The sequence below is a fragment of the Bemisia tabaci genome, chromosome 9, assembly GCF_918797505.1.
Source record: "Bemisia tabaci chromosome 9, PGI_BMITA_v3".
Classification (NCBI taxonomy): domain Eukaryota; kingdom Metazoa; phylum Arthropoda; class Insecta; order Hemiptera; family Aleyrodidae; genus Bemisia; species Bemisia tabaci.
Genome location: NC_092801.1, coordinates 19,973,593 through 19,997,547, shown reverse-complemented (window position 1 = coordinate 19,997,547; position 23,955 = coordinate 19,973,593). Strand labels below are relative to the sequence as shown.

Here is a 23,955-nt window from a genome sequence, read left to right as displayed (position 1 = left end):
GTTTAAAAACCCCTTAGCTGTCTTAGCATTTATACTAAAATTTTTTAAAAATCTTCTTGATTGATTTCAATTAATTATGCAAGGATGCAATTAAATATGCAAAACAACGTCAAAACACGTTTTGAATTTGAGCTATAATTTACCTAAGTAAACATAAACAAGCCTAAAAATAATTGCTTCATACTGATTTTCCTTCTTATTTTTAGCAAGAAACCAACCCACAACTAAACATACAATCTGTCTATTCCTATAAGATTTCCTTCACAGAAGTTCAATTTAAAGTAAAGCGGAGGATAACGCAAGCTTCAGGCTGATCCAGCCTTAAATTCATTGTCTGAATAATTGTGGCTTCCATTAAGAGTTTTCGACCATTGCAAGGAGATGATTTACACTAACAATGACTGCAGGACTGTGAAAAAAAAGATAGCTTTGTTATAAAGGATTTATATTGAGCAATTAAAACTAGCAATGCGTCCATTGCAAGCAGCAAATATGAAAGAGAACAATTACAAAAAAAACAAAAGACATGAATATTGCACTTCTTACGAGTATTATTTACAAAATAATAGTATGGAATGTAAAAAAGAATTGAATGAAAAAACTCATCTTGATCGAAAGAATTTGAGGAGTGCTACAAAAAAATTGACAATTATTTAAGAATTTCACATTTTTTTGTGAATACTTTTTTTAGGGGGAGAGTACAATTATTAAAAAAATTCCACTGTGTAACGAACAATTATTAAGCGTAAAAGAAAGTTGGATGTTACTTCTTTCAGTTGCGTTTTTACTATTAAGATTTTTAGCAGATGGAAACAAAGTGTGATGAATCAATAAAAAAAGATGAAACAGGAAAAAGGAAAAGGAAAAACAGATCACACTTGAAAACATGATGTTATAGATCATTATAAATCAAATGACAGGATAATAAAGGAGAACTTATGATAGAAAATTCAAAAAAGTAAAAAAGGACTTTCAACATTGTCACAGAGATAATTATGTTCTTTTTTCTGCTTCGATTCATCTATAAAATCAATAATTAATAGATGATAGATTAATCTATTAATTTCAATTGGCTTGATACGCTTGTCTGGTTTAGAACCCCAACTTAATTGATTCGCCGACAGAAAATTTAAATGGCTAACGTGGATTCGATTTGCATTACTATTAATAATGCATTTGAACTTCATGCAACTGTGAATTGTACTGCAATATTTACTATTACAAACATACTTACTATGAAACTAAAACTAAATTATTAAGGATATCTTCAGACTTCAGGAAGAAGAATTTCCTGATTGTTTTGATCAATGTTCCAGTGTTAATTTTGGCTGGAGGAAAGTTAAAAACTGGCCTAGAAGTTTTGCATTATCCCTCAATAAAGAACACATTCACAGCAATAAACCATTACAAAGGTAATTTTCATTATTCAAATTTTTTTTTAATCCAATGGTTGTGTAAGAGAGTAAGAAAATGGAAAAAGAAAACCAGTCATATCCTGAAATGTTTTTATTTTTCGAGATGTTTTAGAGTGAAACTCTATCCAATTTTCCAGGTTTTTATACCTTAAAATTTCATAAAACTTTTGCTATACATAATTCTATTTTATGAAACTTTTGCTATTATGCTATCATTTATAAAACTAAGTCTAAGATGCTCTTAGAAAATGATTTCATCTCGTTTCTAGGACATGCAAAGTGGCAATTTTGAAAAATTAGTAGGTCAGTGGCACCAGCTTTTTTAAATTCATTTTATGACAATACAGCGCAAACTAAGATCATGAAAGTTTTTCAGAATTTTTTTAAAATCTTAAATGGTAAGGAAACACCCGTTTTGAAAATGCCAAAAATAGGACCCATTAGAGACGAAATTTTTTGCCCGCACTGATGACATGGCCAGGAGGAAAGACACGGTGTTTGTTAATCGGCTGTAATCATACTTATTAGGTATCACCTTGCTACGTCAACTGAACAGCCGGATTATGTTTAGTTTTTCCTTCCTTTAAAAATGATTTTTTGAACTTTTTGATTCTTTCACGAAGTTTTACGAGAGAAAAACAATGCCACGACCCTGCAAAAATTCCTAGCCACTGACTCATTACTACATCTATGACTGCTTTTGAGTTTTTATGATGATAGGCTTTGTTTTGATACATATTGAACTCAAGGTTTGAAATATCTTACTTGCTTCCAGAGTACAATTTGTAAACTTATTTTATGTTTAGTTCTTTTTGATTCATGAAAAATTCTCTCATGGGTTTATACTATAGAGTAAGATTGTAAAAATAAAGAGAGTTAGGTATAACTGAGTCAGCACGAGAGTGGTCTGTAGATTCAACATTAAGCTCAGACACTTGTTTGTCAAAGAACACAGCAGGTACAGTTGCTGTAATAACTTTAGAAAGAGTCCAAATGATACACAGTAGAAAACAGAGATACCAAGGCCTCGGTTGAAGATTCACTACATATGCAGTTATTGGTAAAGTTTAATTTCTTCTGGCTACTAGTCGGAGATTTGTAATTAACACTGAGAGAAACTAACACTTTCGAAATTTTTGTTTAAGATCCTAATATATCACAGTCCGATAAAATTTATGAGACAATGAGATTTTCTCCTAAGAAATTTCTGCTAACAAAGTTTTGGGTAGATTAAATCTGAATTAGAGCTACTAAAATGTACAAAAAAAAAACTTAATACAAACTTAATATGAACAAAATAAACACAAGTTTAACGAAAGATCTCTAAGTAGAAGTTAACCAGGTAGCAAAGTGAAAAGATCATTGAAAATGGTTGATTCAACAGGTATCTACACCATAAACATTTGAGGGGAAAACCATAAATAAAATATAGGAGGTAAAATAATAATAAAAAAAACAAAAATCAAAGAGATTCAACAGGAAATGGTAAACATAAAATCTGATCAACTTAATTTTAAATTGCTTTGTTCAGGGGCCATCGTTCAAGGCTCTTCTCCCCGTAGAAACTGGAGCTCTCATGGAGGCTTGAATACTATGATTTCTCAGCTAGTTTTGCACAACATTATTTATAAAACTCGAGATTTGATCTATGATGTATCTCAAATACTTCTGTTATCTTTAAAGATTGTCGGGTTGACGATCATTGAAAGGCAGCAGTCAAAAGGAGCACCGATACGCCCTTTTGAGGCCTCCGGTTTGAAGACAGAGAAGAGCTTTCACACATTATATCTACCCTATTTTGTGACAAACATAAAAATAAGCCTGTCTTACTAGACATGTTTTAAAGTACAATGGTAGTTGCTTATATTATAACTGATCGAGTCAATTGACTATTTTAAGACTTCCGTAAGATGTGGTGTTGCTACCATCTGTCACTATTTTTCCCCACAGGAGTAACTGATTTGGTTGCTAAAATGTTCAACATGATTGGTGATGGCATCAGGTGCCACAAAGGGATCCTACAAAAAGATCTTAGCTGAGATAAAGTCCCTAGCATTCTCAAGATTTTACATTCATGAACATTTTTTGTCACGCTGATTTTGTCATAATCAATTAAAATCGTCAAATTTGCAAGATAAACTAACAAGTTGCAAATTGAAACTTTTCCTCTCGTGATTAAAAAAAAAAAATGATAATTAATGCAAAATTAATTTCAAAAGGGGAATATGAGGATAGGCAGTTTTTTAAGAGTGAATGACCTACTTATTGAGGATAAGTAATGAAACTCATTCAGTTTCATTGTTAAACCCATGCTTGCTTCACTGCAAAAAATGCTATTCAAGGTTTTTGCTTTGCAAGATGGGACTGTGCACACGGTCTGTAAATTTTTGATAGTTAATAATTAGAGGGGGATACTAATTTGCTAATTTTGCCCAACGCTGGGTTATTTATCTTTCTCCGGGGCAAAATTATGTTCAAGCCAATTTTAACTTTGACTCCCATTTGTTTGAAAAATGTTACCCTTTCCCAGCCCATTGACTGCAGATTTCTTGAAATAACATATGTAATTTTCAGAGTTAGAAAATTCATGTAAGTAGATAAACATGTATGAGTGATAAATTGAATAGAAAAATATGGATTGTCTTTTGGGATCAACTTAGCAGCTATGAAGACATCTGTAAGTGAAAAAAAAGTGGCTAGCTTTTTAATCATGAAAATATCCTGAATGAGGTACCTACCACATACAGATTTAGGATCTAGTAAAAGGGTACCATACTTTAAAAAAAATATAAGTAAATTGGTAAAAGGCACAAAATTACAGACGCATAACATTTCATATTATGTATTCAAAACAATTCCTTAACTTTAATAATACTAAGCTATTTACAAATCCGCAAGGAATTAAAATTTGACTTCAACTTTAAATCCTTCTAACTTCAAATTCAACATTTGCTGCCACATTGCTTTCGTACTTATTTCTCCCTGTGCCATGGGAGACAAAAAAAAATGTGATTTAAAACATTGATAGAAACATTAATAGAATTTAAAACATTAGCTTTTAACCCAAGGGCTCAAGTAATGACACTCTAGAGGCATGCTAGGGCATTGACAGTTTGCCAAAATTCAAAAGGATGGAAGGCTTTGTGCTGCTGTGCGAACAAACAAATTAGTTGAATAGACGCTTTTCATTTGTCATGTTTATTTGACCCCTATTGAACATAACAAAGAGGGTCATTTTGACCAATGTAGCAGCAAAATGGTTGGTTCGTAAATCCAATATTGGAGCAAAAGGATTCGAAGAAGTACAAGTTCGTTACGAGTTCATAACAAATTGAGAAAAAAAGCACCATTATAACTCATAATATCATTGACTGATGCTAGGCCTCATAAAACGGAAAACACACCTACAGTTTGTCTACTTGGGTATAATTTTGCCTAAAGATTTTAATAACCTTCAGGCAAACAGTCATCGGGTAACCTCACTTTTTGCGCTGCAAAACCAGTTTGAGCCAGAACTGGTTCATCAAACTGACTATACTCAATTTTCTGAGAGCATAATCACCCAAGTAGACAAAGCACTGGACAATGAGACTGGTTTATTATTATGTTGCCGCACTAATTGTAAAACAGGAGAACAAAATTCACTATTATATAATCTCTAAAAATATACAAAATTTACAACTTTAAACTGAAAAACTCGAACATAAGTTCAAATAAGCACATATTTTGGGATTTTTGACTCAAAAGAAATGTATATAGTCAAAGATATTCAAAAATACTGATCAGAATCTTTCATTCAACACAGATTCTCACTTTAGACATAATTACAGTCACAAAAAAAGTTATCAGGGAACCGTTTATGATACAGGGAGAAAAAAACCACCCAAAGTGTCCTCTTCAGACTTTAGAGGGGGAAACAAGGCTAAACATTTGAACTTGCAAAAACTGTTATTTAAAAAAAATCATTTGTAGCGTAAAATTTCTATCCTGGAGTAAGCCAGGTTCATTGTCTGGAAGCACCTAAATACAAAATTTTACCATAAAGACGCAGAACAATTAGAGAGAGAAAAGAGAAAAAATTAAATCTGAATAAGCTCAACCAGGCTGCCATTAACACGATGAAAATGGGTTCCATACCATCACACTTGATATGAGTCTAGGAGTTTTTAAATTATCTTCAAAAGTTGATTCTAAGATTCTTGGCATAAGGGTAAGAAAAACTGTTATGATTATTTTACATGAGAACACCAAATTTTCGCACAGTGGAAGGAATTAGCCATCCTCAGATCTTAAATAAAGCTGAGTAAACAGATTGCCACTAATAAAAACTATCATGTGAGAAAATGGATCACTCGGCAAGAAATCACATTTGTTAAAATTAATATTTAATGAGGAAAAGAAGGGATTTCTCCGACAAATTTTCACTGGTTATCCGTCAAAAATGACGTAAAAGCTCTAATTACATGAATTTTTACAGGTCTGATTTGTCCATCGGCGATAAAAAACTAATGCTATATTTAAGGGGGGAAACAAATTTTTTTGGGGGATTCAAAATGATAAGGAAATATTGTGTTTATTGAATGGTTAACTCAAGTTTCTGACTAATCGTTGGATATCTACCTTCATCAATCAACAGCTGAACTAGATTCTTGTAGATTTATGTATTAGAATACAACAAAGACTACACTATTAAGATGCATACCTCAATATTTTTTTTTATTCTGGTTACTGTATACAATGTTTTTTATACGGGTTTTATTATTTTTTAAAGAGAAACAAATCAAGGATGTTGCTTAAAATTTTCAAAGAAAATGCTTCGTTCTGAAGGAGATATCACAGAAATTTTTGAGAGAGGATGTTGATTATTTTTTATTTGAAAATAAAGTACGATGGAATTATTGCTAACTGAGGTGTGCATATTTGGAGCCCAGCCATTGACTACTGTCTTCATTTTCATTTTCAACCAAGACAGGAATGATTCCAAAAGGAGCCGAACATATCATTTACAATATGGGTACTTAAAATTACATAAGCTTTACTTCAGGTAACGTGGCGAAATTAAATAAAATCGCTTGCTAGCCCTGGTTATTATTATCAACATCTGGAAGTTCCTGTATTGTGGAATTCAGGTACTTACTAAAACTATCCATCATACTGTTGGTTGAATCCGTCATTCGATTTGGAATGTAGTCTGATAAATTGATATTTGAGATACTCTCGGGTAACGAAGAGATACTATTTTCTACGCCCTGGGTTGGCGTGTCAAGGTTCACATAGTTTGTATTTTGTGATTCGATGTTATAAACGTTCTGGCCAGTGACCCTGGAAAGTGGCGTATAGTCGGGGAAGGAAGGGTTCATTCCTCCGAGGTTGTTAAGAGCCGCGCTGGTGCTGAAGTCATTCTGAGGCTCTGGATTTGTGTACATCTGACCGCCTGCATAGTGAAGTGTAGCGGAGACATGAGAGGCATTGATCGTTTCATTAATGACCGCACTGGGTTGATCGGTCATGACGCCATCCATCATATGTGAGCCAGGGGCCATCCCTATCCAAAGAAAACAATTTCATCAAGAGGGAAGATGATAAAAAAAAGACTTGTTCTTCATATTTTGTCTGGGAGAGAAAAATGCCTAGTTGCCTGGAAATACCTTAATATAATGTCTCTATTTTTTTCTAGATTTTTGGCGTGAAATACTCTGACGAATACTTCTTTGGAAGAGATTTCTTTTTTTTTCGGGAGCATTTTTTTCTCTTTTTCTTTTCAAAAATGATCCAAATTTGTACCCCATTTTCTGGAATTTTCAGACTAACTAAAATTCCCAATGATCCCAGGTTTTCAGAATTTAACCGAAGTTTGAAGACATATTATCGTATTGTCATACAGGCTGACATTCTATTTTATGACAAAAATCATGATAAAAAACTCACCAAAGTTTTGAGATCCTGGAGAGTGATGATAATCCATTCCTGGGGATGGGGTACGGGATGTGCTGGGAGCATAGACGGACGGAGACCGGGACGCGCTTGCAGCGTACAGTGATGGAGATTGAACGTTGGGATAACCGGGATTGTAGACAGGGCTGAACTCTGTGACAGATAATGATGCTGCAATTAGTTAGTTGCAAAATCGCACAGATTTCTCCTTGGAAGCTGAAATTAAGATGATTCAATGGACTCCATATTTTGTGTCAAGACGACATGCAATATATCGCATCGATTGGTTCCATTTTTTCAGCTACTTGTCATTTTTCTCGAATTTTGAGATCACAATTCTGTTGTCAGGATACTGAGGAGTTTTACTTACGAATTTTACACTTACTAATTTCGACAAACAAATTCAACATTATAGAGGCGTAGTTTTTTTCGAGGACAAATATCTCATTCGAGTTCAGTTTCGATATCAGTATCAAATGCGATATTTTTCCTCTAAGTAAACCACGCTTTTATTCCATTGAATTTGTTTGTCAAAATTGTTACGTCAATTTTTTAGTCTCCTGACTACAGAATTGCAATCTCAAAATTCGAGAGAAATGAAGAATGGCTGCAAAAATGGAACCAATCGATGCGATAATTCGCATGTCGCTCTGACACAAAATATAGCGTCCATCGAATCAACATGACGGAGAGTTTTGCATGGTGTCTAGGTTTTTTTACCACTCATTCCCTGATGAGAGACCAACGATTTTGCCTAAATCCAGAGGATTTTCGTGAAAGAAACTATATGTAACTTTCCAGAGTTCCAGAAATGAATATCGATCTTTTCATCTTTCAGCCAATTCTTGGTCACACATTAGAATTTTAAAATCCAACAGCTTCTCTGATGTTTACATTATCTGGTCAACAAAAATTTATCTATCGTTCTGATTAAGAAGATTCAAAAGGTCAATAATGGTGGCTCAGGTGCGATATCATAAACTTCAAAATGGTCTCTAAGTGGATAAAAAGAGATTCCCGGTTTCTGGAACAGATTTTCTGATCGTTTGACATATTCATTCCCTGAAGAGTCCCGGTCATAGATACCATGTGATTGCCACTCAACTTTTGGTCGCTGTTGTTCTAGCCTCTGAGTTCCCTTCCCAAGCAAAGGAGATACCCTGCTAATAAGTTTGCTCCTTTCCTCGTTTCATTATATTATCCCTTCTTTACTTATATTCTTCGTTTTAATTCACTTTATTCTTCTTCACATATTTGGATTTAATAATCCTCTGGGTTTATTAGGATCTTACAGTTAGATTTTTTTTCTATCCTTATTTCTTAATTCAAGATCTTCTTGGGTTTCTTGTGTTTTTAATAATCTTTTTCTTCATTATTTGTTTTTTTTTTCCCCTTCAATTTTAGTTGATTCTGTGAATGTCATTATGGCTTCTTCACTTGTAACTTCAGTTCATATTTAAAATGATTGATACTTTTTATTTTCATATGAAATTCTATCTGCAGTCAATTCCTAACAAGCTTGCGGGAGTAAAAGCTTTATTTTTATCAATCTTGCTTGATTTTAAGTAATGAGAGTTTGACTGGATTCAGAGGTAGACTGTCAGCAAGGTATAGAGGATACCTTCCATTGTGGCCTCAACTTTTAAGGCTTTTTCGGAGCTTGGGAGTTGGTCTCACAGAAAACTAATGGCATCATCAAGTAACTACAGAAATTTTGCATTGAAAAAATTCCCTTAAATTGCAAATCCTGCCACATGCGAGAGCTCCATTGAACTTTACTGGAATGAAAGAGCAAAAAAGAAGAAGAAAATGACTACAAGGCGAGTTGTACATACCTGGTTCTCGTTTGATGGTGAGATTTGGTATTCCACCTGTGTTTGTTCCTGGTATTGCAGATCCTCCTGTTGGAGAAACACAGAATAAATTAAACAGAAAAAAAGGAACACAAGAAAGCAGGACATTCAACTTGTAGTTATTCCTCTGAAGAGGAATCAAATGATGGCTTGGTCCCCTTCCAATGCTTAAGCAGCTGCATGTAAAAATGTAATTAATTTTCTCTAACTCAAATTTTTCCCTAAATTGATGTAGAGGCCCTGAGGAAAGGAGTTTTCATAGGTGATCAACCTCAAGAAACAGGACCCCTTCTTCAGGTCTCAAGGGGATCAGGGGGGGGGGGAGGGCTTCGAAATGGTGGAGTATTAATTCCTTTGGGTCAGTTAATTTGTTCCCATCAGTTGCGTAAATGTCTATGTAAAAGGATTCCATGCATCAAAAAATGAAAAATTGGTTAGTTGGTACCCGGTATTTTAAATGAAAACAGTAAATAAGACTGATGTGTGGAACCTTTTCAGAGATTCGAATACAGTTCATGATAAGAAAATCTAAATACCAATCAAAGAATACAAAAGGAAAAGGCAGAACAACAAATACAAAACTGAAGCCATGCAAAGTTTGAAATGACACTTAGCAAAACAAAAAGAAAAATTATGTAATGAGTGAATGATACGGTCCCTTTTCAGAGATCCGATTGTAGTTCATGATAAAAAAGTTAAATACCAATCATAGAATAAAAAAATGAATAGCCAAAACAACATATACTAGACTGAAGCCATGCAGAGTAATAATACAGTGTGATTAGCATTTAGCAAGACAAAAAAAAGTATCCAATTTTTGAACTCAAACTGAAAATTCATTTTAATACCTTGGTTTTCGAGATGGTGTTGGTCTTTGCTTTCTTGTATCATGATAGAGGAGAAACGAGATGACGTTGCAACTTCTATTGTGAATACCTTGACCAAAATTTTAAAATACCTGCATTGTGTTTTCAGAACCGAATAATGTCCCTCTTTGCCTGTGTTAAGGGCTATTCAGATTTCTGATCAGTTGGCACGATAATTTTTTTAAAATCAACTACCTCGAGTTCAAGACAACAAAGATGAGTATTTTCTATTTGCTTGTCATCAGTCTATCACTATTTTGAACTTTTTCTGCATTTAAAGACGAGAATAAGAATAGAATTTCATTGGTTTTACTTGGTAGTTGGTCAAATTACAAGAGTAATTTTCATTTGTTGTGATTTCTTATGCAAAAAGCTCAACTACTCCTCCTTCTTCCTCAAGAGAGCGTTGCCTGCCCTTCCGACCATTGAAATCAAGTTTTAACTTAAAAGCTTTTGCAATAAGAATGCCTCTTTCAGGATAATGTTCCATGAAAATTGTTTTAAAGTATTGAAAGCAATTTACTAGTTTTTCGAACTACTTCCAATTAGCATCAAGGCTGAGATGAGACTTCCTTGGATACCTTACGTTCTCTGCCAATTAGAAAGTGTATTACAACGTCAAATTGAAATTTGTGATTAACTATCACACTGGTAAAAATTACTAAAAACAGTACATTTATGTACAGGGTGAACTAACAAAAAAATTGATGATTCTAGTAGGAGATCTTCCACTCATTGGCTCTTTAACCAGCTGGCCTGAAATTAGCCAACATACGTTAAAGCGCAATAGGAGACTTTTCTTGTTTCTTGCATAGAAAATGAAGATGGCGTTTCTTTTTTTAGTCCTGATCTCAAATAAAAAAGTATCTGTTTCCAAACATGCAAACCTCCTGCCATACTTCATTTTTTCTTTGTAAAACTAGTCAACGTAATTTCTTGAAAAATGCTTTGATTTTTCTTCTCTGTTTGCAGAATATTCTGTATAAAGTTCAAAATGCAAAGTTGGCTCGCTTTTTCTTCGAAAAAATAAAATAAGAGCAAAAACTTTGAAACACTGTAATAAAGATACGTAGTTTTGCACTTTGGCCATCGATTTTTTTGTACCATCAAGACTGATGGTAATGTTTAGCGTGCAAAACCGTTCATATCTTGGTTAGGAGTTACTTTCGCGATAACTTTAGTTCTTTTTGCACCGGTTGTATTCTACGTGAAATTCTGATGAGAAAAAATACATTGTAATTCTTCAATTCGCTCTTTGTCTAGAGGTCAAATCTGAGGCAACACTTTTACAAAAGACCATTTATGTTGAATCCCAGAAATGTCGTGATAAAAATTCAGATGATTTCAGGAAAAGGATTGCTGGCAAAAACAGTAGTTTTCCTCAGCATTTTCAGTATCCTCCCGAACTGTCTTAAACAAGACATTGGAGACCTAATGGCTTGGTAACCTAACATTTTACTGTTTTGAAATAAAGTCCCTGATCTTTTATGATGTTCTTGAATATTTTTTTAAATGTTCCGGAATTTTTTAGTTTTCCTGGAGGGGTAGCAAAATTGCGGAAAGAACTTCACATTAAATAGTGCTAAATCTTAAGTAAAATTCAAAATTTATTTTTAAAACATTCAATGAGTACAATATAAATATCGAAACATTTAAATGGACTTTTTGCATCACAGGTTTGTTTAAAAACCACTATCAAAAAAATGATTCAATACTGGTCGTAGTTGTGTGATGACTAGGACACACTAAACAAAAAGAAATTACTATCAAGATGACTTAGAATAAGTAAAAACAAACTAGACTTGCTGACTAGAGATTAAAGATTGATTTAAAAAATAAAAATCAGACTATCTGCGCCAGCAGCAAATTATTAAAAAATTCTAATGATAGAAAATCCCTTTTAAGTGGTAAAAAAAAGTAAAAAAATTGAGACTCTCAGTTTTCTTAAAGAAACTACTGTCACAACCTGTAATTGTGTTTGACTTATGTTAGGGACCTTCCCCTATGGTCAATAGTCAGGATCGTCGCGTATCACATTCCACAGTCCAGTTACAGACATACAGTTACCAACTTTTTGCATATTACATTTTTATTATAATATTTTACTACAATCAATGCCCCAAAAAATATTTCTAATGATAAGAAAGAATTCTAACAATTTATTGTGTGATAATACAGTACTCCCTACATGACAAATCTGCAATGCATTGAACGATTTTTGGTTTTAGAGACATGAGCGTTACAACAGGCACGCAACAGACGTAGAAAGTTCAGTGCAGCGGACAATTCCTTTGTTACAGCAAAATTCTTGGTATGACGGGTGTTGTTATAGAGACTGAAGGCTGTGTTATAGAAATTGAGTGCCGTGCTTTGAACTTTGAGAAATCTCAATCATCTTCCGACTGTTTTTTTGTAAAAATATCTCAAGGCCCTCGTTGCAAGATAAAAATAACCTTGTTGGGTCCGTTAAGACAGAGGGATAGTTGAACTCATTGATTTGAGACTGAAACTTATTTTCATTGAACACAGATCATCATAATTTCCATTTTTTCCACTAAAAATAAGATTCACTCTTCCGAAGTTCTCTTTCAGAGAAATAAGGAATCTAAAACATGTAGTAATGAGAAAAAAGTGTCAAAAAAAATTCTTCAACAAAGGAAGTTTGTAGCTTTATCAATGACTAATTCGATTTCAAAAATAGGATGTAAAATATACTTAAATGTTATCTCAATTAACTTCCTAATTGACATTTTCCCCAAAAATATCGTTTAAATTTAGACAGAGGTTCGCAATGAGGAACCAACAACGTTCTCACAGGAACCCCTAAAACAGTGTACTCTTATGCAGCACAAGGCTCATGTGGAATGTGCTCAATTTGTCATTGCAAAACACCGTACTCTATGAATCAAATTGTTTTACAACAGTGTAACGGGATAAAAGTGTTCTAATCTGCTTGTAATAATATAAAAACAGAGAGCAGGCTGAGCCTTTATAACAGTTCAAAAAATATATAGAACATGCACAGGAGGAACAAGTTTGTATATCGAAAAGGATATGGCACTTTGATTTTGGTTCACTAATGTGTTTTAAAAAGGCATGCATAGAAGAGATTCCACCACCATAAAGAAACCATCACCGTAGTTGAATTGCAGGACTGCGAATGGGTTCAACCCACTGAGTTTTTGGAAAATTGTTACACTAGATTGAATTAAAGATTAAATTATCCCTACATGATTTTGAATGAAATCAGTGGAAAATTACACTCATTTGATTGAGGAATTTGGCAGTTCCTATTATAACAAAGGACTTCTATTTTTACTTAACCTTCCACTTCAAGTTTTCTCTCATAAAACTAAACAAAATGAGAACGGCAGTTGAATAAAAAAATTGAAGAATATTAGAGTTACACATATTCTATGTTTGAAAAATTACTCAAACAAAGCTTGAATAAAAACGTTTGATAAACTTTACTTTCAAACTCAGCATGAATAAGAGCATCTAGAGAATTACTGTTTGATTATTAAAGAATTTACTTCAAAAATTTTTCTCCAACAAGGGAATATTTTTAATTTATCTCTGCTAAGGAAACATAATGAGTTTCTATTATAAAAGGGCAAATAACAGAATGCTTTTTCTCTTTTACGATGATAGCATTGTAAAGAGTTGAGACTGCGAGATGTATTAATTTTAAAACAAAATCGAAAAAAATTCCCATTGTCCTAACAACCTCCACCGCTAACAACAAAAGACAGTACTCACTATAAAAACTACTATCCGAAAGCTTAGAGTCAGTAGACTGTTGTCTACGTCTTTTACGTTTCAAATGGACTGGATCTACAGAAAATAAACAAAAATTACATTAACCTTATGAAGGAGAAGAGGCTGAGAAAAATCAAAAGAGCAAAACAAATGAGATATACATTAGACAAAACTGACTCGTAGCAGAAAAGATGGCACTTTTCATAGCTCGAGGCATTAAATGAGCTCAGATCTAGCCAATTATCTGACACATATAAGACGCTGTCGCAGTTTCTCCTGAAAAAAATCAATGATTTCCTACTTTCAAGTTAAATTAGTTAAAGGAAAGGAATTTAAGCGTTGAAATTTTACTTGAGCCGTACTTTGCCATTTATAACTCTCCTAAAAAGTAAAATTCCATTCAGAATTCAATAATATTTTCCAACTATTCCAAAAGGTGAAAATTTCAAATGGATAATGGCCTGGATTCCAATTTTGTGGGTGCTGGATTTGCTAGTTACAGAGAGATAGTTTTGTGCGGGATAATAATTCTTCCTTTGTGAAATAAATTCCAAAAAATTATTGTTTAAATCCCTCTACAGGGCTGTAATAAAACGAAAGCTCATCGAACTCCGACATGTTGGCAGTAGGAGCGACTGCAGTGTACAATGCATAATGCTCAGCCTCCGTAAGAGTATCTTCGCCAAAGTACAAGGAGGCTTCTGGGACAGATTTACGACTTTCACCTCCCACGCTGCCTTCCCTTGAGAACCCTCCGCCCGAGATGCTTTTGCTCTTCTTTTTCGGAGAGAAACAATTTCTGAAATATATTTGTCTTCTGTTTCTCTGGTACAGGTGGCAAAGTCTTAAACATTCCAGCATTCTTTTTGACTCTCTTTGGCGGCAACGGAGGTACACCATCTGGTGATAGATCCAGAGGCTTTTCATCTTTTTCTCGCAACTTGGCTAAGACAACTGACTTGGATTCGGAGGACGGTCGCGGCGGACAAGATGGAATAACATCTTCGTAGGTGTCCTGAAAAAGTGGCAAGTTTGTGAAGTCTACAGGATTCTTCATTGCCAGGTGCATGCTCGAGTAAATCTCAAAATCTTCCACCTCACCGCCAGCTGTGTCGTCCACGCCTGCCACTTCACTGATACTGTCTGTGAAGAAATTAGCGTTGGAGTCTTTGTACGATCCAAGAATTAACGACTCTGTTGGTTTCTCATCCAACTTTAACTTATTGATAAATTCTGCAATGTTTTCTTTGGTCAAGTCACCCACAGTAACAGGTTCTGTTGGTTCAGAGACCGAAACATTATTGTTTAGTTCTGTAACAGTTTGATTTGACACTTGATTCGCTTCAAAAATATCTCCCATTTTCGGCTCAATCTGCGGTTCGGCCCCTGGATGGATTTCCGCCTCAGTTCCATTAACGAGGACAATATTATTATTGGTCTCATCCAGGTTCGTAGCAGTGGTTACAGTTTCGGCAATAATCTTGATGTTTTTGTTTGCATCTCGTTTAGAGGCAACAGCTTCAACTTTATTGCTTAGAAGACTAGAGAGAATAGAACGTTTGGATTTATTACGAAATGCAGATCTACCTGCGTCTAAGGGTGTGAGTTGAAACGGCCTTGGAACACTAGATGCTTGATCGGATGGTCGCCTTAGTTCAAGATATGCTTGTACAGGATTCTCAACCTAAAACAATTGGAAAATTTGATTATTCCTACAATTCCAAATCAGCTTTTTCAGTCGATCGAGAGAATGATAGTCAGCGCAATTCGAACGTGCAAGAAAGAAAAGCTAAAGTCTGAAGCATTTCAATTTTGGGACTCTTTTTTACTTGGAGAAATTAAACATGCCTAAATACGGTGACATTCTTCAAAAATTCCTGGGAGTCAAATCAATTTGGAGTACATCAGATATATTGTGCCATAGGAATACGTCCATTACAGCAGGTACCTGTGAGTAAAATACTCAATGCGCTGAACTGATCCCTTTGACTCTTTAACTCTTCGTCCCTGAACTACTTTTATTTATGCAAGGAATTATCGAAACTTCCTTGGTGGATTGAGCAAAAACGTAAAGACGCAGAAAGTTGGTGGGAAGATGTCTTTTGATCAGCATCCATAGACAAGTTTAATGAAATAAAAAAATTGGGAATCAAACAGGGCACACATTCCTATAAGGAGTGTGCAGGGTCTACTTGTCCAGGTCCCAGAATGCTGGGAAAAGCTATGGGGGTTCTTCACAGTCAGGAACAAGAGGATTTCATCAAATTCAAAAATGGACTATTTTGAGAATCGGTCAAGAAATTAAATGAGTGAGAGGAGAGGTTCGTACTCTGACGTTTCAGGGACTGTTACTCGACTTTTCAACTTTTTGTTGGTTTAGGGAAAAACTGGCCATAATATTTAAAGTCTTACTTACTCAAATTATTAGAAGAAGAGCAATAGGTTTTGCTGGTTTGCCTATGGTGCACTCACTATATGTGTACTTTAAAAAAAAAAAAGTTTTAGAGCCTTACCTCAAGAGATTTGTACGTGGGCAACCTGAAGGCAATGGCGTATTGGTGATGCACATCTTGTGGTTGGAACTCAGTCTTTTCTTCCCAAACAATCTCTCCTGAACTATTTTTTTCATAGATCCAAACTTCAATATCATCTGTCATTAATAAAAAAAAGAAACTATTAAAACTACGAATATCTGTAATTAGTTGCGTAGATACAGAGATGGGAGATCGTAATGAAAGTTCCAAACTGAGCACGTCTTAATTCATTTTAGTGATGAATTAAATTTTAGAAATGTGATTTTGATGCTTAAAGAAGATAAAATTTAGGCTGAGGCTTTGATGAATTGCCTTTCCACCAGGGCTCAAGACAGTTAAAAAATGCCTACTTCCATTCTTTGTCAGGGTAGATCTTGAGAATTGAAAATTTCATAAGATCATTACACCTTATGCAAATTAAGTTTATGAAAAAAAGTTCAATATTGTTCCGTGCAAGGGAGCCATTTGAGGGGGGGGGGGGAAGCGGCGTTTGCTCAGTCTGGCGCTTTGAGTCTGGCCAGAAAAAACTGCTCATCTGCCGTTCTCAAGGTGAGAAGCGAAGGAAAAAAAAAAAAAAAAAAAAACCTCTGCAATAACCTGGAATGGCAAGACTAAAAGAGCAATTTCTGAGATTCTATTCAAGAGACGCCACTCTTTGAGACTGTTTTAATCTGAGACATCTGATGAAGAGTGTTATCAAAACCTGACGTTCAATTTCCGAATGCATCATTCTTCCTTTACACAGCGTCTAATATAAAAACTCATCAGATTCCAATAAACATGGATAAACAAACTGAATACAAGGTACTAAATCTCCGGATTGCATTTTCATGGCATCCTCCAAAGTAGTGCCAACAAAAATTTGAAACCAAAGATTTATCCTTAACCTTCTAATAACTACATATTCTTGGGATTTCTTGTATCAAGATTCAAGTTGGCATCCTACATCAAAGTTACATGATATAAAGGAAATAAAAGTAAAACAAAGAAAAGGAAGAAAAAAAACAATAAATAATGCATACCTCTTGTGACTTTTTCACATGTAAGAATGACTTCGGTACCACCAAGTACAGATGCTGAAGGAGGACATATTCTACAGATTTGCAGGTTTGACATAGCCTCTAAAAACAAAAAACAAAGACAGAATTACTGAAGGAAATTTATTTTTAGGAAGACCCTTACGACAAAATATCATTTTCACCAGGTAAATGGTTTGACTTGTTTCAGTAAAATGCCAATTGCGCCAAAACCAGTGATCCAATTTTGTCGATCTTAATCTTCGTTTCTCTTTCAAAATGTACCTCATGAAATGCTGTAAAGTTTTTGATGATACCTTAATTTGACAACTCCGAATTAAATGCGTGGTATCTTGACATTCCAAAACATCCTTGTAATATTCGGTTTTTATTGGCTTCATTTCCCCCACAGAATGGTGTGGATCCACTATTGTTTTGGCATTCTAGTGCAAACAAAAACGCCTCAAAAGAACTGAAAGTCAAAATGAACATCTTACTTGACCCAAAATTAAATATTTTTAAGTGATGTGGAAAATTTATTTTAAGACAAATCATCCGATCTTGTGATTGTTCCGTCTTAAACGTCACAAAAACTAATAACACATAGAAAATAAATCATCTGACTTTGATTTCTTATTGTAAAAGCAAGCAAGGAAACATTGTACCTACTTACTTTTATCATAAATTGGCTCCGAGACTACGGGTGGTATCGTCACCCATTGATTTGTTCTAAAAAATGCTTGGAAACAAAACCTCACCACATTTAAGTCTATTGTATTAACTTGATTTTTGTGAGAGAATCCCACTGAAACAGACCAAAAAAGAAATACAGATGTTAAGATTGCAACTTTATCAACTTGAAAAAATCAAATTTAAGTGTTGTTTGGGCTGGAAATGTATGATTCAATTGGAATGATGAAAACAGACAGATAACCACACCAATCAACAGATACGTATAGATTAGTCAGAGTGATAAAAAAAATCTGCATGGTGAAAGATACTCTTGGGCAGGGGGTGAGTTCGAGTTTTCCGATTGGTGAGTCGTTTCCAGAGTTTCCATGATTTCTTCATTTTCCAATTCCCTGACTTTTCTCTGACTAGTTTTGTCTTTCAAATACCTATGACATGACAATTCAAAGCTGACCTACTCAGTAAAAAGTAACACTTGCACTTTCAATAATTAATATTTACATTATTGTCATTCACTTAAAGAGCACTAAGCATTTTCAATTGGAATACTCCGCTGGAATGTGGAATAAATTTAACTTACTCCTGAAAGGATCCACTTTGATTTTTTCCCGTTCTTCAAGAGCAGCAACCATGTCTTTTCTTTTAATACACTGGATTCCTAAATTCGGGAAGCTGGCAGTCATTGATTCATTGTTTACTTCCACCGTGCAAATTCCACGCTTACAACCCTCTTTGCCGACGAGTTTGTGCGGATGAGCCTTGTGAGGATAGTCCTTTGTGACGCAAGAAACGACGACTACAACACGGCCTCGATAACCATTTATCTGAAATCAAAACAAAGCCAATAAGAGATATAATGCAGAACTAATAATGAGAAGCCACTTTTATCAACTCTGGTTAAAATCCAACCACCTGTTTAGCAAACTTTTAATTCCATTTTTTAAGCTCTTCAAGCTTAAAAGTTTTCTGACGCTTCACTACCTGCATTTTACGGATCCTCTGCAGCACAAAGAACTAAAACTAAGCCAGTGGCTATTATTTAACAGGCATGGAGCTTCTGAGGCACGACTAGTACAAGAAACTTTAACAAAGACTTGCTTGCACTCGACAGATAAAGCTAGATTTTAAGGAAAATTCCGATTTCTCCGGAAAAATTCCGAACTTTCCCAGGATAAATCGCATTGATACAGGTAAATGGAGGTGTTCTTCAGAATCAGCGCCAAAAATCTACTCCGAAACCATTGGCAAATCTTCGGAAAATCAAAAATTAAATAAAAAAAAAAAAAAAAAAAAAAAGTTGACCGGTGTAATTGTTATGTTAATGTAAGTCCTCAAACTTTTCCTGGCTTTATCACCACTTCAGCGGGTACACGCCCACTCGAAGTTTTAAAATTCGGTGTTTTTGATCCATTTTGTATTGCAATATTCCAAGAAATAAAAGCTTCTTCTCGTGTGAAACGAAAACAGTGCGCATTTTGATAAACAGACGGAACTGTCTAAAAGACAAGCAGAATAAGCTCCAGATATCTTTCATGACGGATGAATTTTTTCTTAATTTTTTTGGTTCTGCAAGATATGAAAGGGTTACATGTTTTCAATTATGCTTTAATACTTACAGTGTTTCTTCAGTAAGTAGATGGTTGAATAGATAAAGGTATGGTCACCTCTCTAAAAATAAAGGATATTTTAAAGAAAACTTTACGTGACATTACCACATAGGTAATTAAGCACTTTCAATTGTAAGATTTTCGTAATCATGTTCACTTGTGAAGAATGAGAAAAATAGCGCTCAGTCATTCTTGATTGAACAACGAGGATAAGAGAACAAATAAGGAAAAAAAAATAAGGAAAACCAAGAGAAAAATTTTGTATTTCACCACTAATAGCGAAGAGCATTCGTTAAGCAAAATGAATCAATTGAAACTGATTCTAAAAAGGCATTTGTTAAGCAAAATAAATAAATTGAAACTTATTCGAAAAGAGAGATGACTACGTGAACATTTTCATAAACCATGAACAAAATCATTGTACACATTTTTAAATGCACAAAATAAGGGACCTTTCTTTTATTCCCACACACCCCCCCCCCCCCAAAAAAAAAAAAGAAAAAAAAGAAAGAAAAAAAAAGGGGGGCAATACTGCCATACTAAGGAAAAATGCCGTTTGAACTTACTTCGTTTAAAAATTTCTGAAAATGCCACCTGGGTCATTAAAATTTCCTAAAAGATCTTTGGACTAAACTCAAAATTGAAGGGATACGGGTCATTTGGGGAAGGCACTTCGTTCCGAGAAATCAAACGAAGAGCTCACTTTTTATTGGGAGGGGGGTAGGGTGGAAGGACATCCACCCTACTGCAGTTAAAACGAAACAAAACATTCGATTATAAGACAGACCTGTATAGTGGGATAGGTCACGCTCGTGTCCCTACTCTGTTTACACTTAGCGCCACTTCCACTGCTGACACCGCGGATACTGCCGGCCGTGCGACCCTCGGACACGTACCGATACCGCTGGTTGTCCGGCTGCTCTAGGATCTCGATACTCATTCCTCCCGAGGGCTCGGCCCCCTGACACCCAAGGTGCCCCGGCCCCGAGCTGGGGGGCGCCATCACCGGCCCCTGGGGGGGCGCCAACACCGGCTCCTCCGGCGGTACCACCGCGTCCTCCACCCGCGAATCACCCGTGATAACATCGGCGAACACGCGGAGGTAATCGTCATCGCCCAAATCGCCGCAGGTCTCAACGAACATGGTGACCGATGAGAGTCTGATGAGTATCCGATGAAGAACGATGCAGCGAGGGGTCACCAGGGATCTTAGACCGTTTTAGTTTCAAACTGTTTACCCATGGTAACCGATAAGGACCCGTTGAATATCCGCGAAAGAGCTATGGGAGTCACTGAACACTTGACCGCGTTATTTAGCTTCGAACTGTTTTATCACAGTAATTGATGAGTATCTGTTGAATATCCGCGAAAAAGCGATGGATCCAGAAGTCACCGGAGATTACTGTTCGCGATTTGAAGCGATCTTAGACCGTTTTAGCTTCGAACTTTTTCGGCATGGTAACCAATGAGTACCCGTTGAATATCCGCGAAAGAGCGATGGGAGTCACTGGACACTTGACCCCGTTATTTAGCTTCGAACTGTTTTATCATGGTAACCGATGAGTATGTGTTGAATATCCGCGAAAAAGCGATGGATCCAGAGGTCACCGGAGATTACTGATCGCAATTTGAAGCGATCTTAGACCGTTTTAGCTTCGAACTTTTTAGGCATGGTAACCGATGAGTATCCGTTGAATATCTGCGAAAAAGCGATGGATCCAGAGGTCACCGGAGATTACTGTTCGCGATTTGAAGCGATTTAGACCGTTTTGGCTTCGAACTTTTCAGACATGGTAACCGATGAGTATCCGTTGATTATCCGCGAAAGAGCGATGGGAGTCACTGGACACTTGACCGCGTTATTTAGCTTCGAGCTGTTTTATCATGGTAACCGATGAGTATGTGTTGAATATCCGCGAAAAAGCGATGGATCTAGGGGTCACCGGAGATTACTGATCGCGATTTGAAGCGATCTTAGACCGTTTTGGCTTCGAACTTTTTCGGCATGGTAACCGATGAGTATCCGTTGATTATCCGCGGAGGAGCGATGGATCCGAGGGTCACCGGGGACAACTTGACTGCGACTGATTGTGAAGCGATTCAGAGCGTTTCAGCTTCGAACTTTTCAGGCATGGTACCGATGAGGAACCGTTGAATACCGCGAAAGAGCGATGGGAGTCACTGAACACTTGACCGCGTTATTTCGCTTCGAACTTTTTTATCATGGTAACCGATGAGGATGTGTTGAATATCCGCGAAAAAGCGATGGAGCTAGGGGTCACCGGAGATTACTGATCGCGATTTAAAGCGATCTTAGACCGTTTGGCTTCGAAATTTTTCGGTAACCGATGAGTATCCGTTGATTATCCGCGGAGGAGCGATGGACCGAGGGGTCACCGGGCGGGGACAACTTGACCGCGACTGATTGTGAGAGCGATCTGAGAGCGTTTCAGCTTCGCGGAATTATCTCGCGGCGGGAGTGATGGCGGGGGGAGAACGAGGAAAAACTGAAAGGGAGGGAAGGCCGACTGGTTCCGTGGGGTTCGCGAACATCTTGTTTTTCCGCGGGACGAGCGGAGATGCTGGAAATATGCGTGGGGTTAGCGTACACTAGACGAATTATCGTGGCGTTAGCGATCGCTGCGAAACACCGTATGGTATTTTAGGTTTAGGTATGATTCGCGCGGTTTTACAATCGCGGGGCGCATCACCTGTCAAATCAGCGCGAAGCGGTGCACAGTGGCAATAGGAGAGGTCGGACAAAATTTGAAAACTTTAACGTCTATAACTACGTTTAAACAAAGCTTTGAGGTTCTAAAAGTGATTACATTGGTTTCCTCGTGAAATTGTCTTCAGGAGGCACCCCATAAAATTTAAAATAGGACGAAATAAATACCAAAATTTCCAGTTTAAGTAAAAAAAAATTCATGTCCGACCTCTCCAATTGACTCGATCCACTGCGCGGTGCCGAGATAGCGAATAATCAGCACGTGTTGAGTATCTCTAAGACTTTCTATTGTAGACAACGGCGATGGGAAAAGGGCAAATGTCATGCTTCCTAAATTCGATAAAACCTCCTTTCCGATTTGACATTTTGCGGTTTTCCCCGTTCGTAATGTAAACAAACGAATGCGTTTTTTTCTTCGCCAGACGCTCATTAAAAGGCACGCGGGTCGGAACAAATCATCACCTTTTTAATAGACTTTTGAAAAAGCGCAACATTTAAGTCTCGATCTTAACGCCGTGGATTTCCCCGTTCATTTGTCTATAAAGCGAAAAGTGCGATCCCCCCCCCCCCCCCCCCCCAAACGCGGGAGATTTCAGGCATTACCGATCGGAACGAGGAAATTCTTCTAACTTTTAGAAAAAGGTAAAAAAAATTCCCAACATTCCCTTTCGATACAATTTGGTGGCTTCCTCTGACCTTCTCACTCCCATCTCCTACCCCGAGCGAGGGGAAAACCTAAAAAATGACATATATATTCGTGATCTACGACTCGAGATCGGTGCTTTTACGTGGTCCCAGGTCTAGGTCCCACCATGAGGGAGAACGCAATAGTGTATCTTTCCTTCGGAAAATACACTAAAAATTGTGAATGTGTAATTAAGTTGATTTTGAAAATGGAAAGTCGAGGCGAAAGGATTTTAAAGACAGGGTTCATTGAAATGTTACCATATATCGATAGCTAATGTTGAAACATGTTTGTCTCTGTTGCAACGCTTCAAAATCTCCGAATATTTTGTATTTTTTTAAAAAAAGAAAATAAAAAAAGAATAAAAAGCAACGAACCAAAATGTCGTCTTGAAATTGTGTACGAATATTTTTGAATGAAGGAAGTGACTTCATCAAAAATTTTAAGAGAAGAGATATTGAATTTCAAAAAAAAAAAAAAAGAAAAAAAAATTGTAATGATGATTCTCGAGTGGCGATTCGCGACGTCAAAATCGAAAATATGCTCTTTAGAAATTGGCCATCGAAATGTGATGGAAAAACTTCTTTTATGGTAAAAAGAACCTTAACCCAGCGAAAAAATAAGACAATAAGTATAATTTTTAGTTTTCATTAAGATTTTTTTTGGTGTAAAAATAAAGGCCGAGTAACTTTTGGACAATTTAACGAACTAATTAAGGAAATGCATGATTTCAACACGCAGCATTCTTGTGTCAGTCTTGTACTGGCACTCATTAGAGCTCAAAATTGTTGACTCTGGTTGAATATTTTGGCTTTGTTTTCTCCGCGAAATGGCGTGGACCCAGCACCATTTCACCACTTTGTTACAT

The 23,955-nt window shown here is 36.1% G+C and overlaps 2 protein-coding genes across 5 annotated transcripts in view; both read right to left on the bottom strand.

Moving 5' to 3' along the window:
• Window positions 1–428: 428 nt before the first annotated feature.
• Window positions 429–23,955, bottom strand: part of LOC109034807 (embryonic polarity protein dorsal) — a 75,864-nt gene continuing 52,337 nt past the window's right edge. For all 4 annotated transcript variants that reach the window (XM_019048158.2, XM_019048159.2, XM_019048161.2 and 1 more), the window contains 9 exons: window positions 18,648–18,891; window positions 18,051–18,182; window positions 17,384–17,482; window positions 16,341–16,477; window positions 15,415–15,511; window positions 13,828–13,902; window positions 9,185–9,250; window positions 7,344–7,502; window positions 429–6,960 (listed from right to left, as the gene is read on the bottom strand). In XM_019048158.2, the coding sequence (XP_018903703.2) occupies window positions 6,491–6,960; window positions 7,344–7,502; window positions 9,185–9,250; window positions 13,828–13,902; window positions 15,415–15,511; window positions 16,341–16,477; window positions 17,384–17,482; window positions 18,051–18,182; window positions 18,648–18,891 (1,479 nt within the window). In that variant the 3' untranslated portion in view covers window positions 429–6,490. The remainder of the gene's footprint in view (window positions 6,961–7,343; window positions 7,503–9,184; window positions 9,251–13,827; window positions 13,903–15,414; window positions 15,512–16,340; window positions 16,478–17,383; window positions 17,483–18,050; window positions 18,183–18,647; window positions 18,892–23,955) is intronic.
• LOC140225470 (uncharacterized) lies at window positions 13,909–15,408 on the bottom strand. The gene is given in 2 exon segments (XM_072304513.1): window positions 13,909–14,611; window positions 14,613–15,408. Coding segments are annotated over 2 exon segments (801 nt in total). The 5' UTR covers window positions 15,188–15,408; the 3' UTR covers window positions 13,909–14,385.